The sequence below is a fragment of the Asterias amurensis genome, chromosome 4 (genome assembly GCF_032118995.1).
Source record: "Asterias amurensis chromosome 4, ASM3211899v1".
NCBI lineage: Eukaryota > Metazoa > Echinodermata > Asteroidea > Forcipulatida > Asteriidae > Asterias > Asterias amurensis.
In genome coordinates this window covers 3,507,529-3,523,510 of record NC_092651.1, presented here as the reverse complement: position 1 = coordinate 3,523,510, position 15,982 = coordinate 3,507,529, and the positions used below count along the sequence as shown (strand labels likewise).

The window sequence follows — 15,982 nt, the reverse complement described above, 5'->3', positions numbered from 1 at the left end:
CCAACTGTGAAGGTTAGTCTTTGACAGTTACCATTTGAGTAAGCTTTAAGAGTAAACTTCAAGCTATGGATATGGGTAACATCATCAGGGGGGCTCACTTCATGTAAATCATTGCTGCTCAGTCACCTGCACGTGTACATCCCAACATGAGGAGATGGTGCAGTAATTCACCAGAACCAGAACCGGCAACTAATGAAGACACACCTATTCACACTTGCTTTCCTTACCATCTGAGTAATCCCTCTTGTTCCATCTTGACCGGCGCCTTTGAATGGTTTTTACATCAGACTAAAGTACGCCTTTATAAATGCTGTGTTATTATTTATTAGTCCGTTTATTACTTCTGAATTGTAGATTTTTCGTCATTTTTCTTGTCATGTACGTCTAACTGTTCCCTCTTCCCTCTAGTTATTTTTTTTCGTTTCATGCGCTTTGAGCACCTTTTTAAGTGGATATTGCACAATATAAATATTCATTACTATTATTGTTATTATTATTACTCAGGCACGATAACGATGGATGAGTTTGAAGAAGCCTGCAGTCTGCTCAGCAAGCACGTCGGCTCGGACATCTCAAAGAAATCGGTGCAAGACATGGCGCGCAGTATCGACATCAACAAAGATGGCTACATAGACTTCAATGAGTTCCTGGAGGCGTTCCGATTAGTGGACACACAGGTCAAACAGGAAGAACTGAAAAGTAACGGATCAAAAGCTGACATCAAACTGAGTAGCAATGGAGCCACAGAGATCGATGGCAACACTGTGCTATGATCTATGGGTGTCTCAGTTAAGGGGAACGATAGCGCTGGACATTTCTAATGTGCTCATGTTTCCTAAGTATGACTTTAGGAGTATTTTGATGGTATTCAAAACTGATTTTCTAAGCAGTAACTGTTTTTCTAAGCAGTGAAGGAGCCCAGGAGATTGAAGGTGGCACTGTGCTATGATCTGTTGGTGACTCTTCTAGGGGGAATGATAGCACTGCAGCGAATTTCACAAAATGCTAAGATTAATCAAGACTAACTTAGGATGGGTTCAATGCGTCCTAATGTCTTTGGTTACGGAACTTAACTCATCCTAAGTCCTAGGATTAATAATAATAACAATAATTTGGGTGGCTAATCATCCTTACTCGCAGCTAAGAGCTTAATTGTGAAGGACGCAGCTACAACGTGTTCGAGAAGCAGACATGCAAGGGCGCCTTTGGCTGCCAGCCACATCAACCCATTATGACCACGGAGCTCAGCCAGAGATCAAAAGTGTTTGATTTTTCCCGAGGACGGAAAACCGGATGGTCTGGAAAACCCTCGTGGCACAGCAGAGAACCAAGGCACAACTTAACTCACATGTATGGCCCTGGCCGGGTATCAAACCAGGGTAACCTTGGTGAGAGGAGAGCCTTTTACGCACAAGTCAACCATGCCCCCCATTAATAAGTTAGCAAGACTTTGGTGAAGTTTGACGTCAAGTGTATTTGGTTAGTATTCAAAATGTTTTTTCACACTACGCACTCTTTATTTTGACTGCATAAAGAAGGATTTTCCTCCCGGATGTTCGCAAGACAGATGACAACTCTGGACATGCCTTTCTATTATTTGCTGTACCAACCCAGGAACTCATTCAAAATTTAGCTTTGAGAATTTGTTTCGAACGGCAGAACTACACATGAAAGCATGCCATCTTTGGAGCCCGAAGCATTAACAAAAACCTAAGTGTAATGCCATCTATGGGTGTTCATATTGCATAATGACACTTTGGCTAAGGGGGTCTTGTCACAAATAGTCCAGGACAACCACAGGAAAAGTACCATCTTCCACATGCAGTACGCAAGATAACTATGGCTACACGTATCGTCCCAGCAAGTATGACTAAGTATCTTGCTCTAGGATACAAGTGTCATGACTGGGACTTGAACCAACACTCTGGTGATCAGAAACATCAGAGTTTGAATAAGTGTAGTGCAACCTATGGGCGTCCATACTGCATATGGTTAGTGACCTTGTCAGAATTAGTCCAGGACAACCTGTGGATAAGTACCATCATTTATGTGCAGTACGCAACACAACTGCAGCTTAACGTCTCCTCCAAGCAAGTGACTTGCTCAAGGACCCAAGTGCAACCAGGAGATCAGAAATAAGACTATGCCAGCACAAGAACTTGAGTCCTGTGCACGAAACCACTTGGCCACAACACGCCTATACTCAACAGATCATCAGCCACAAAGACTGAGGTGGAGAGAAGGAACCTTTATCAAGTGGCATCTTAAGATCACCTACATGTAGATGGTGATTAGGATTGTAGCTACAACCCTGGCCATATCTTTTCGGGCCCCCCCTGCCCACTTTCAATGTTTGGTTCGCAGTGCACGGTCTTCTGCGTTCCAGTATACAATTGTTGCACGCTGTGATGGGATCCATGGCGTTTTGTACACCCGAGGGGAAAAATGGCACCCGAGTGAAACCGAGGGTGCCATTTGCAACTGAGGGTGTACAAAAACCATGGACCCCAGTCACAGCGTGCAACAATTGTTTTGTTATACCTTGGTAACATTGTTATTCAACTTCTCGAAGTTCTGTTGTCATCTTCAAACATTATTAAGACGAAGCAATGCATAGTTTAATCATGGTTGAATGAGTAGACGAACAGTTCATAATTCAAATAAGAAACAATTCTTCACCTGTTCCCTCGAACCCGCGTGTGTTTCGTACAGCGCTGGAAATCAACCAACGCTGGGAACGATCAAGGTGATGTACACCGGTGTACATCACTTTTCATGTTACCCGGCCTGCTGTGCATTACGCGTAGCGCCCATATTTAGCCATGATACATGCGGATTTGTTGCACGGCACGTGATTGGTTTGCGACCAATCAAATGTCACAATCAACATTGAGCGGGGGGACGACGGACGGGGGAGAGAATGTTTATTGTCAGGGGGAAGTGGACAGGGAATGTTTAGGGGTGGGCTATAAATAAATCCAATTTGTTTATAAAGTCCACCAAGGGCGAGAGGATGAACAAATTTATTCATGTTAAATTATAGCCATCTTTGCTGAAGTGCAAGCTTCATGCATGATGCAAGGTTTCCAAACTGTTCATGTTATGCAGAAATGCAATAAGTTGAATGGCATTTTGACTATGTTATTTCTCTGTGAAAAATTTGATACCTCATCATTAGCTGTGTCTCAGATCAGTGGACAATATTTTGATATATTCTGGAGGAAAACCTGTTCTGGGATGGGCTGTACAATGTATTTTGCTCAGAGTGCTGGGCAAAAATTTTGAGTTCTGGGCAGGCCTGCCCAGCACCGCCCAACTGATGGTGATGCTGAACTTGCTAGTGAGGAATGAATTTCTTGCCTTTACAGATGTCAGGAGTTTTCATCAAGAAGACGCCTATCATTGTGGTGGAAATTTACGTCGAAAGTAAAAATAGTTGTAACAATGTTTTTTAAAAATGTGTAAAAATACATAACCTGAAAAAATCGGTATTCTTTGCACACTTTATAAAAAAAAAAATACGGGTTTCAACTTTGTTTTTTCATTCGCATAGGTTTTAAAGAAATTGTTTAATTTATTTGAAATGCCCGTCCATATTTCTCAAAGCCAGCTTATACTCATTCAAAAATAAACGTTGAAACTTCAGAGGTGGTTGCTATTTGAAAGAGACTGCGCTGTTTATAATGAGTGCGTGGTTGTTATTTTGCGCATTTGGCTGAATGGTATTAAGTTTTTTTCGCAACAGAATTATCTATGCTTTTTATTTTTTATGTTTGTGCTGTGCTCACTTGTAAATATTACCTGTACTGATAAAAAGGAAACTTTTCAAACATATTTTTTATATCTGCTGCATATTTTTGGATGTAGATATTTATTTTGTTCACTTTGGAACACCGAATGAGTTGTGCGTGTGTCGTGTGAATCTTATTCATTGGTAAAAAGTTAACATGATGGTGAATGTAAAGCGAATGTGACATAGAGTCAAGTAAAAAAGTTTGTCTGAGGCCCCTTTCGAATCCACGGCTTTGGCTTTGGCTTCAGGCTCCGATCTCTCATCTGAAGCCCTGAGGGCGTACGCAAAGCATGCGCAATTGCCAAAACAAGTGCATGTGCCAAGCTAGCCTGAGCCGAATCTGAAGGGGAAGCCGTGGTTTTGTAAAGGGTCATTGTTGAACTTTCATCAGTCTGTGTTTCGACATCGGACATTTTCTCAAGTGTTTTTAACTGGCCTTACAATTGTGTGTGTGTGTGTGTGTGTGTTAACAAAAAAGAATCAAAGCATAAGCTTTATGTTAGATAGTTGTACAAACCTTATTTTGATAACAAATATTTAGCAAATATTTAATAATTATAATATTGGCACAGTTTGGGTATTCATATAAGTAGTATTTGAAACTTTGCACGATGGAAGTACATGTACAACTAAGAAAAGTTTGTGGTAATACCATGTGAATGTATCTTTTGATGTTTACGACTCTGAGATGTTTTAACAGGTACTGTACTTGAATGAATTTATTGGGGGGAATACTTTTTATAACGTGTTTGTTTACCATTTAATGTAATATTTATATTTTTACACCTCTAAATTTTTTCGAAATTGTTGATCAAAAAATGAGGCACCAACCTCGAGGTATTGAAAAACTAGAGACAATTCTGCCATTGCCGTGTGTGTCAAAAACGACAATACTTTGACATCATGTGTGGCAGTTTACTTTGTTATACCTCCACGCTGCAACAAAGCGGCTATATAAATGGAGCTCCCAGGTATGATGTGACATGAGTGATGACGTTAAAGAGCTTTTCCAGAATCTTTCTGAAAAGCACTGGATAAGGTATTCAAAATGCTTATTTTACGCAACTAAAATCCCTTTACAAAATGTATACTCATTCATTTTTTTTATTGATTGAACAATATTTTAAAGGAACGTAACAGAATTGGTAAGAACAAAAACGGTGAAGATCACAGATTTACATAAAACTTACACAGTCTAATGATGATGATAGTAGAAAACATCCCTTGAAATATTTCTATCTGAAATATCATATTTGAAGAGAAATAAATCATACTAATTTCGCGTTTGGAGTTTATCGCTCAGCGAGCGTTTTATTAATTTTTGTTTTGGCATCGAGGCAATGCAAAATGTGTCTTCGGGTTGTCACTATTTTCTCGTGACCCAGATGGTCGATCTCAAACTTCTCCAGGTTTGTCAGTTTATGTATATGATGGATTACAGAAAGTGCTTACACTGTGGGGTGTCGTGGCTGAGCGGATAAGAGCACCGAACTCAAGCTCTGGTGCTTCTGTTCATCAGAGTGTGGGTTCAAATCCCGGCCGTAACACTTGTGTCTCTGAGCAAGACACTTCACTATAATTGCTTCTCTCCACCCAGGGGTAAATGGGTACCTGTGAGGGCAGAGATGGTTCTTGTGGTTGATTTAGCCGAGTAGCGCATATTAATGTTGCACAGGCTGCCTTCTCCCTACCAGGGAGCTGAGATGGTTTAAGGAGTGAATTAAGGCCCAGTGACCAGGGGTAATAATGTGAAGCGCTTTGGGACGCCCTCCGGGTGTGAAAAGCGCTATATAAAAAATGGGTTATTATTATTATTAGCAACTGTTTTGTAAACAAAAACCAATTCTGTAATGTTCCTTTAACCACTAGTTCTTTTCAGAATCAACATTACTCATAAGAGATATTCACACGGTGTTACTGCAAACCTCCGTTAGTAATCATTATTCATTAGTCAGTGTTGGATAGGCAAAATTTAGCAAACTGTTGCCTTTTTTTTCAAGGGAGCTAAGGAGATTTCTGTATTTAAAGTAGTTACAGATATATTTTAGAGACATTTAGAGACATTTAGCTTTATATACTCAAATGGAATTTATACCGTACACTATTAACCCATTTTCACCTTGATGCTACATTGTACAAATTAACTAGATTTTGCTTTCTTTATTAATATTCTTGAAGCTTTATTCTTATTTTATAGAGATGATATTTCATTACCTTGAAGGGATACCACAAACAGCTGTTTACTTAAACAAAAATGATCTCCTTGCCTTTAAATAGATATCTCACAACTTTGGAACAATATACCCACTCACATTAGATCATTCAAAACAAACTTAAAGGCACTGGACACTATTGGTATCGAGTCCAAATTTTCACAGATTTGTATTTATGCGTGTATTTTCTGTTGGGATACACTACACAAAAGAGATTTACACATGGTGCTACCTCATGTGAACTTCATGATGAGTTGATACTGTTTAGTAACGTGGTGTCTGAATTTGGGTTACGATTGCTTAAATCTGCAATTTTTAAGGGTGTGATAGGAGTGCCAAAAACATCGTCCCTTTCAGTGTGTAGAACAAGGTTAGGCATTGATAATTGATCACAAAAGACAAATAATTTTGATGCTGGCTCAAAACATTAGTTTATTAAGGGAGGTTACAAGTATTAGGCCCTTTTCAAAACTACCGATTAGCTTGAGCTGCGGCTTAGGCTGACTGTTTGAAGCCCCATACCCAACGCACACATTTTCAAAACAGCTGACGTAGCCTCAGCTGGAGCCCAACCCCAATCCATGGTTTCGCAAAGGCTCTTAAGCTTTTTGTGGTACTCATAGAAGAATTAGTGTTTTTTATTTACACATAGCTTTCACTGCTGAGGGGGACATTTTTTATTTGTATTTATTTATATATAATTTTTTGAGACAAAGGTGCATTTATTTGAGTGTGCTAATCTGTGGAGGTGAATATCATGATTATGGCAATATGGTGCGACCATCTTGTTTTTCGTCCATCCAAATCAGTAAACCCAAACTGATGCTGGAAGTACAGAGTCTGGGGTCGATTTTACCAAGATATTCATAATTACGGTACATCCTTATTAGTGGATAATAACAATACATAGTTGTTATGTAGCACTTTATCACTTGGGACGGGCATCATTGTTTTACAACTGGTATTTGAATTATGAGGTGCACTTGTACATACTTATGGGAAAAATCAAATTTGATTTTGCTTCGGAGGAAATCATTAACTCTTTTTCAGTAATTATCCCACAGACCAGGTGACTGAGACAGGTTTGTTTTTTTTTTTAGAAAGAAGTAATTTTTCACTCAAACATCAAAAGACTTCAGAAATAGAGCATTTTTAAGGCACTTGAAGTATTTTTTAAGTACACAAATTTGTGCCACAAGGGTGTTTTTCTTTCATTATTCTCTTGCAACTTCAATGACCATTTTCACAGGTTTGTTATTTTATGCATATGTTGGGATACGCCTAGTGAGAAGTCTGGTCTTTGACAATTACCAAAGGGGGGGGGGGCTGTACAATGCTTTAAGATACCTTGTAAGGGTTAACATAGTGATGCAGTGCAGTCCAATCTTCATGATACGTTTACTGTAGTTCTTTTTAATCACAACACAGGGGACCTATGGCTTTACACACCTTGCGAAGGATAAAGAAATTCCTGTCGAGTGTCTTTGCTCAAGGACACAACTGCCATGACTGGGACCCGAACCCTCACTTGAACACCAGAACTTGAGTCATGTGCAATTAGAGAGCTCGGCCAAGAAATGGAACGAGAGTTGCGAATTGTGAAAATTCCTGAAAATGTTTTGCAGGCCTTATTCTCGAACCTCCCAGACGTTACAGTTCAGGCGGTTTACAGACCCTGTGAATCACCAGAAATACAGTCCTGCAGGTTTGACTCTTTCTCCCTTTGATAATTGCATTACTTTTTTTTTCAAGAAAATTTGTAGACTCAAGGAGGTTAAGAGAAACAAAAAGAAACTGAATTCAGGATAAAATCCTGATGAATGGCATTTCTGAAGGTCGCTCCAACATGTTGTGAAGGGGCCGAGCAATTTTCCTCTGGTTAAGGGGCACTACGATGAGGAAAATTAAAATATTTATTGAAACTTTGCACCACAGCAAAAGCACAGCAATTGCTCTGGGTGCCATGGTTTATTTTGAGGTTAGAATATTATTGGTCCCATCTATCCAAATTGATCCAGGGTACACCACTGACCTAAAGACTGAAATGAAGTTACGCGGGAAATAGATTTAGGACAGTACTGTATTCTTGCCAACAAATGAAGTTGTTACATGTATGTAGTATTTCTTTTGTAGTTTTTTACTTGAGCTACAGGAGATTTTGTAGTCGTGTTGGTACAACAGGTCGTATCTGCCACTAAGTTAGCATTTACATGAAATGCAAGTTTTTGAAAGTTGAAAGGTTGTATCTCCCTTAAAACAGCAAGGATATACACTAAGTGTTCACATAGTGTGTTCGCACGAGATACAAATTTGTACAAAATCAAGTTAAGACCTTGGCCCAATTTCATGGCTCTGCTTACTGCCGAATTCTGCGCTTACGATCACGATTCCCCGCTTACGTGCAAGCGCCAAATTTCTGCGCTAGCCTTGAAAGCGTAGAATGCCTAGTAACGTGAAGTACGCACGCGCAGAAGCCCAAATTTGCCGCTAACCTGTGAAATACGCTTGCCGTAAGCACATAATTCCCTGCTTCCGTAAGCGCCGATTCTGTGCTTACGGTAAGCAGAGCTATGAAATTGGGCCCAGGTTGTACCAACACGCCATTTTATACAAACTTGTATATGTGCTAAATACGGCAGTCCTTATTTTGTACTATGTAGGTATCCCCTTAGTACAGGTCTTGGGATGTTCAACCATGGAGGAAGGAAGAGAAGGAGCTTGAGCGACCCGCAAAACCGCAGAGTAACAAAAGAATACCCTGACAATGCCCCTGTCTGACCAGTGGAAAAAGATAGGAGACCTCCAGCTGGACGGCCGATTAACGAGCAGGATTAGATTTCTTTGTACAGAACGTGCGGTACCGCCACTCTGCACCGTTGCCTTCGTGTAAAGTTGAATCATTTGAGACAATTACTGTGAATATACACGTTTTCATATACCGTTTGTTGAAACATCATGGCTTATTTTTACATTTTTTGTGACTTTCCGGTCACTAGCGGTGGATCAAAATTTGGGCATAGGCACACGAGGGTGGTTGGTATTCAATTGTGTTAATCGTTAAGGTGTACAGTAGCGTCCAAAAATGTTATCGCGTCTCAAAAAAGTAGTTTTTCCTATATTATATCCATACGACATACGACGCCATAGTTTGGCGAAGAACCAAGTGCGCACGTGCAAATTCACAAACGCCAGGTCGCCCATTGGTTGTATAAGGTATGTGGGTGATTACGAGGTATCGTTAAACGATGCGGTACCACGGGTCCGACTTTTGAAGTCCATTCGTTAGAGCTCCTTCTCTTCCTTCCTCCATGGTTCAACCAAAGTTAAGAGTACTAAACAACCTCTAAGTATTCTGAACTATTTTGAGAAATACAAAGATTGTCACGTACATGTAGGTGGTAGTTACTAAAACAAATCCTCTTTTTCCCCCAAAAAGTGACTGCCCTTGTTCACCGTTGCAAGATAACGTTTCCCAAAGTTCCTAATCACCTTTGAGTTTCAGGTGTGCATTGTTAGTTTTTCTGAAACATTTATTAAAGAAAAAAAAAAAAAAGGGGATACAAGTACAAAGCATTTTATTTTTGTATTACTTTCCACTTAGTTTATGTCACCAATGTCGTAATTTTGAAATATTCAGCAAAACCTTATTAAAACTCATTGTAATTATTGCCTTTTTAATAAAGTTATGTATTCTTGCAGCACATAAAAGATTTGTATAAATGGAGGCCTTTGAAAGAAGAACAAAAACAAGAGAAAGTTGTGAGTGATAACAATTTATTTCAATGCTTAATCTCTAATTGCATGTTTTACCCACAGGTGTGCTTAGAGGCACTGGAGAGGTTTGGTAATTACTATAACAAAGAATGTATCACCATAAACAAATTTACTACGTAACGAGCAACGGAGAGCTGTTGATAGTATAAAACATTTTGCAAAATGACTCCCTCTGAAGTACGTAGTTTTTAAGAAAGAGTTTATTTCTTACTAAAGTATTTGAATCCGAGAAAGACTTCAGGCCTGAAGCCCTTTTCATCAGGCATCTGAAAGCACACAAATTTGTGCAACAAAGGTGTTTTTTCTTTCATTATTGTCTAGGAACTTTGATGCCAAATTGAGCCCAAATTTTCATCGATTTGTTATGTGATGCATATATGTTTGGATACGCTAAGTGAGAATACAATTACCAAATGTGTCCAGTGCCTTTAAATGTGTAAACCTAAACCTGCAAGACCTTTCCCTCGGCATATTGTTAATCAACTTACAGAATATATGATCTCTACTTTTTGGTGATAGAGGGCTCTCTTTAAACTTGCTATATTGTGACAATAGACCTTATCGCAAATACTTGGTAGGTGCGCGTAAGATGTGGAATGAGGTGCATGCTGGTCTGGCTAGCGGTCAAGTTTGATTGGTAGCTAGACCAGCATGCACCTCACTCAACAGTTAGCGCTTGCGCAATGGGTATTTGCAAAAAGGTCTATGAGAGCTCCAATTTTAAATGAGAGTTGTTATTTCCTATGTAAGTATAGTAAAAGGTAATCCTGGTTGGTATTCTTGTGTAGTACTGAATCCTCAAACTCTTGGACAAAGACTAGTGAACAAATTTCACCAAGTTTTGAAATGAGTGTGTTATTCCTTCTCTCACACATTATTACACCAGTGTGAGATGCATCAATACACAGAGTAGATTGTTACTGTGGCTAATGTATTGTGAAGTTATTAAACTGATAACAGGGCCAAATTTCATAGCGTTGCTAATTGGTAAGAAAATTTACCAAGGTGTAGGCGTACTTCACAGGTTAGCATGAAAATTAGCCGGCCATCTGGCTCGTTCACCATGGATTTGCACTGTGGTGACATTCATTTTCATGCGATAAGCACCGGAAGGTTAGCATGCCTTTTCGTGTGCTTACTGTTAGCAGCGCTATAAACGAATCGGTTGTTTAAAGGCAGTGGACACTATTGGTAATTACTCAAAATAATTATTAGCACAAAACCTTACTTGGTGACGAGTAATGGGGAGAGGTTGATGGTATAAAACATTGTGAGAAACGGCTCCCTCTGAAGTGCCATAGTTTTCAAGAAAGGAGTAATTTTCCACGAATTTGATTTCAAGACCTCAGATTTAGAACTTGAGGTCTCAAAATCAACCATCTAAACGGACACAACTTCGTTTTACAAGGTTTTTTTTTTTCTTTCATTGTTGTCTTGCAAGTTCGATGACCGAATGAGCTCAAATTTTCACAGGTTTGTTATTTCATGCATATGATGAGATACAGCAAGTGAGAAGACTGGTCTCTTACAATTACCAATAGTGTCCACTGCCTTTAAAAGCAGCTCTATGAAATTGTGCCCAGATGTATGCTTTAACCAAGCAGCATCTCCTTTTGAAAACCCCAACAAATGTCCATGTGCTATGACATTGCACTTTGCTCTGTACTGTCACTACTAATGTTCAGGCCACTGTTCTCGAGACTGGTCCCTTGAATTGTATTCACACCTTGTAGGTTACTGTCCACAGGATTCATGACATCAGTTGCAATATCAAGTGCTGGGGATGAACCATCGGTTACAATGGTGTCTGACCCAAACACAGCTTCCACCTGCCCGGCGAGGTTGAGCGAGGGGGTGTCTGGTGGGGCTGTTGTGTCTAGAGTGGCTGCCTCGGCGGTCTGGGCTGCTTCTATGGCCTGGGATGCTTCTAGGGCCGCTGCTTGTTTATGTAACGGATTGATCTCCATGTAGACGGATATGAGTCGGTGGTTGACATTGATTAGTTTCTCGGCGCATCTGTTTGCACATGATGTCTGTAAAAACAAATTGAAATCAACGCTGATGAAAAATTCCAAAAAGATCACGCAGAATAATTTAGTAGACGCAAATTTGCATCGGGGATAAATATTAATTTTTTATTTTACCCATATACATACACACTGATTTGTATACTCGGTACTTTACATGTGTACCCGAGCTCTGTGAAAAGAAAATCACAGGCATATTACTCGGGGTGGGATTCAAACCCTCGACATTTATAATTTTTTAAAGAGACTTTCGCTTGCTAAATTATCAAAGCTTTTCACTTCACAAATGCAGGTAATGTCACCCAAGGATTTCCCAATTCAAGGTATCTGTTTTAAGAAGAAGCCCCAATCAAGGTAAAAAGTTTACAATAACTATTTGAAAAATTACCGCTGATGAAAAATTCAAAAAAGATCATGCAGAATAATTTTTTTTAAGAGAAATTAGTTTGCTAAGTTATCAAAGCTTTCCACTTCACAAATGCAGGTTTTTTACCCAAGGATTTCCAAATTCAAGACATTGGTATGTGTATAAAGGACAAGAAGCCCAAATCAAGGTAAAAGTTTACAAAGACTCTTTGAATCATCATTAATATTAATTTTAATAAACAGCACTTGTAAAATAAAGCGCACAGTATACAGTATTTGACAACAAAATGCCATTCAAGGGCACCGGTTCGCAAAGTCGAAGTAAAAAAGTCCAGGATTTAAAATGCCCATTTGAGGTGCGTTTGAGCTGTCTTTTGAATATTGATGGGTTATTCTGTGTTCTGTGGTCAAAAGCGGCCATGAATTCCATAGACGAGGTGCAATGTAGAGAAAGCTACATTGCAAAACTCGCCTCAAGAGGGCATTTGAAATGCTGGACTTTTTACTCTTAACCGCTGTCAAGTGACGCATAACTTTAATCGTCCAAGACAGCATATCTTTGTCTAGCACACGTGCAAACTATCGTCTCAAATTTTGTAGCGCACTGGCCTCGTATAAAAGCTTGCCGACTTGCCTGCTGTGGTGGTTTTTTTCTGGAGGTAAGTAATTTCTATAAGTGAGTAGGTTTTAGTATTTGACTAAATTAACCTTCCTACTGTGTGACCATTAAATGTCGCCATCAAATCAATCGATCAAGTTATTTATAGGGCACCAAAACAATTTTAATGCGAGGTTGGAAACTAGAAATCCCCCCCTACTTTCAATAATAAAGATCATATCTATTTGAAAATGAGTGAATCACAAAACTTAATTTGACCTTGGAGTTGGAGACCCTAAAATCCTGGCTAAAATGCTTGGGCCACCCATTCCCAATGTTACAAGAAACATTCCCTGTCCACTTCCCCCTGACAATAAACATTCTCTCCCCTACTCAATGTTGATGGGAGCGCCGAAGACCGCACAAGGAGAGCCAACATTGAAAGGGGCATGGGGGCCATGGCGTGGTGCAGGGGGCCAAACAAGACATGACCAGGATTATAGCTATTGCTAGTGTTGGGGCCCATATTCACCTCCTCGGGTATCATGTGTCTGTAGTTGAAGTTCTGCACACAGTGGTTGAAACAGACCTCCGTAAACTGGTTGTACATCGATAAGAAATCCTTCAGCTGAAGATTAAGAAGATTTATTAGATTAGTGTTTATTTATCATAATTTTGGGTTGAACAAAAGACCAATGGACTGGAGTGGGATTTGAACCACTGACATGACATCTGGTCGTCAGATTATTGTTTAAGGTTTCTGCGAACGATTTTGTTGAAATCTCAGCTGTGTTGTCTGAATAATATTTCACAAACACAGCAGTGTCACTGTCAGTTAACTGCAGAGGGAGTGCAGTGCAAGCAAGTCAACGGGTTTGCTCATTCATCGACATCAGTTCATCATCATTCAATAATTTCATCTAGATTTAGAAATTCTAATTCTAACTACTCACATTTCGTCTGGCATAATCCTCCATCTTTAATTGATTTCTATTACCCTTTCACGTTCACAGTTGGTTCACTAAAAATGACTTGGATCAAACAATACAGCTTTCAGTTAAATAAATAACTAAAGAAAAACGAATTCAGGAGGAAGAGCAGAGTTTCATATCTTGTCGTCTGCTTTTCTTAGCTCACATGCATTTGTGTACATAAACTATAGCAAGCATTGTATACGTTATCTTTACACGTGTTTGAGACAGGGAACCAAACACAGTCTAGACTGGTCCCATACATGCACTGTAACAACGTAGAAATGTGGTTACCAGTGAAAATAAAACCGCTGCAGACAAGAGAGTTCCCGGATGTTGACAACATCTCACACGTCACATCTGTGGAAAACCCAGGGAGTCTGGAAAGAAATTATTTTGGGATGAATTAAAAAGCGTATTTCCAGAGTTTGCAATTCTTTCTCCAAGCGGCAGAAGTTCAGCCAGCTCTTTGGACTACGTGCTAGTACATTTACCTCAAAGTGTACGCAATATTGGTAAGCATAATGTGGAAAACATTGTCGTATAAAACCCCCTGCCTAAGATCTTCCGTTTCACTGTACATTGCTGTAGTGTATGTACTCGGTGGTGTGTACTGCACTAAAATTTAGCCGGCCAAGTTCCTCTGTTGCCCACAACGTGCCGGAGTCCGAAACCGTTCCCAAAGGTTTTTAACTGTTACAACAACAACAAATTTAATATATATTTATACCTTTTTAAAGACTACCCTAAAAAGGCAGCTTCGTTATTAATTTCATGCCTGCCTGCTGGGTTCAGAATGATTAATTTTATTATTTTTTAATATCAAATAATTTGTTCATGGACTGGAGCTAGTTTGTTGAATTGAATTGAATGATAAGAATAATGAGTAATGACATCATGATTATTTTTTGGGAAATGAAACTGAAATTGTTTCCTTTAGTCTGGCTGTGACTGTCACTGGTTGTTATTGAAGTATTTATCTGCTGTAGGCTTACTGGCTACTGACTTGGTTATTTGGTACGGTACAATGTTGTATGTGAAAACTTGCACACACACGGCGTGCCCACAGTATAATGTAGCAAGTCAGCGCCACACTCGCACATGGTGCAAGATTTTGTTTTGATTTGTTGTTTGTGCTTTTCCTGCAAGAGGGCATTAAAATAGCCAATTAACAGTTAATAACAGATAGAGCCAAGCATTCTGCAATCCCTCAAACACGACACAACCTGCGGGATTGTGCAAATCCGTACAAAAAATGCATTTTAAAATAAATAAAGACGAGCGCCACGCCCACACAGCAGTTAAGTTAACTACCCATCCTTGGTTCTCTGACTGACATTTTAAAGTCGGTCGTGGTAACGTTTTGTTTTGTTTTTTTCTTCAGAAAAAAAAATTCAAGTATTTTCTCAATTATGTTAAGGCATGTAAGACTTCCTTTTTTCAGCTGATTTCCTCTTTTTGGGTTTTGATTTTCCTCATTTTTCCTTAACTTACTGTGTACAAAAGTATAGGAAAATTGTCTAAGTTTCCTCTATTTTGCTTGCCTGGTTTTCTCTTTTCATCCTCTTTTTTCATGGCTAGTTACTCACATGCCTGTGTTATTAAATGATGTAGTTTACAAGTATCCTTTGTTGATTCATTACACATTGATGATCAATTTGTATTCTTAGATTTAATATCTACATGTATAAAAAATAGGCCTATTGTGTGTCTTGATTTTTGAAAGTGGTGAAAATTTGTTTTTGCTGTAGGCCTATGTAGTCCTCTTTTGAACATCCTAACATCAACTAATTAAGTCGTTATGAAATCCACCTTGCTGCATTATCAACTACGAAAATACACTTAAATTATTTTGGGGACAAACAAATAATATTGCTGCTTACCATACGATTGTCCGCCATTTTAAAACCACCCACCAATGCCTCAGACATTTGCCTATGGTTGCTTACATTCGCCAAACATTGGCAGAGTGCAACTCGTTCAACTCGAAGTTGTTGGTAAACATGTGCAACGTTAGCAGACGTTGTACAAGTGGAACACACCCCAAATTCATACTTCATGCCATGTATGCCAAATGAATTTGAACACAACAAACAATTCGCTTCGTGGGTCTACCACCAATGGGATTCACACTGAGTACAGCCTCCAACCCCTCTTTGTCTTGCCCAATTGACATGTTGCCCCAAAGCAGGGCAAGCATTTTTTTACTGTTAGTGTCAAAACAAAATTGACCGTTTGTT

General features: G+C 39.3%; 3 protein-coding genes across 5 annotated transcripts in view; 2 read left to right on the top strand and 1 right to left on the bottom strand.

Annotated features, from left to right (window-relative positions):
- The window catches only part of LOC139935758 (serine/threonine-protein phosphatase with EF-hands pef-1-like), a 111,864-nt gene extending 104,628 nt beyond the window's left edge, over positions 1-7,236 (top strand). The window contains exon 16 of the mRNA XM_071930323.1: positions 505-7,236. Within this exon, the coding sequence (XP_071786424.1) occupies positions 505-773 (269 nt within the window). The 3' untranslated portion in view covers positions 774-7,236. The remainder of the gene's footprint in view (positions 1-504) is intronic.
- Positions 7,237-9,786: 2,550 nt separating this feature from the next.
- On the bottom strand, positions 9,787-13,897 carry LOC139935757 (mitochondrial import inner membrane translocase subunit Tim10 B-like). Its single transcript, XM_071930322.1, has 3 exons — positions 13,725-13,897; positions 13,304-13,399; positions 9,787-11,813 (listed from the first exon to the last, which is right to left on the bottom strand). The coding sequence occupies exons 1-3, from the start codon at positions 13,746-13,748 to the stop codon at positions 11,421-11,423; spliced, it is 513 nt and encodes a 170-aa protein (XP_071786423.1). The 5' UTR covers positions 13,749-13,897; the 3' UTR covers positions 9,787-11,420.
- Positions 13,898-14,078: 181 nt separating this feature from the next.
- Positions 14,079-15,982, top strand: part of LOC139936409 (arfaptin-2-like) — a 30,815-nt gene continuing 28,911 nt past the window's right edge. For all 3 annotated transcript variants that reach the window (XM_071931230.1, XM_071931229.1, XM_071931228.1), the window contains exon 1: positions 14,079-14,257. The gene's annotated coding sequence lies outside the window, so the exon portion shown is untranslated. The remainder of the gene's footprint in view (positions 14,258-15,982) is intronic.

Bases quoted from the DNA above. Each gene is read 5' to 3' on its own strand.
- LOC139935757 (XM_071930322.1), bottom strand. From the start codon at position 13,748: ATGGAGGATTATGCCAGACGAAAT. The intron at 13,400-13,724 runs GTGAGTAGTTAG...CTTAATCTTCAG, and splicing joins AGGATTATGCCAGACGAAAT to CTGAAGGATTTCTTATCGAT. The intron at 11,814-13,303 runs GTGAATATGGGC...TTGTTTTTACAG, and splicing joins GACACATGATACCCGAGGAG to ACATCATGTGCAAACAGATG.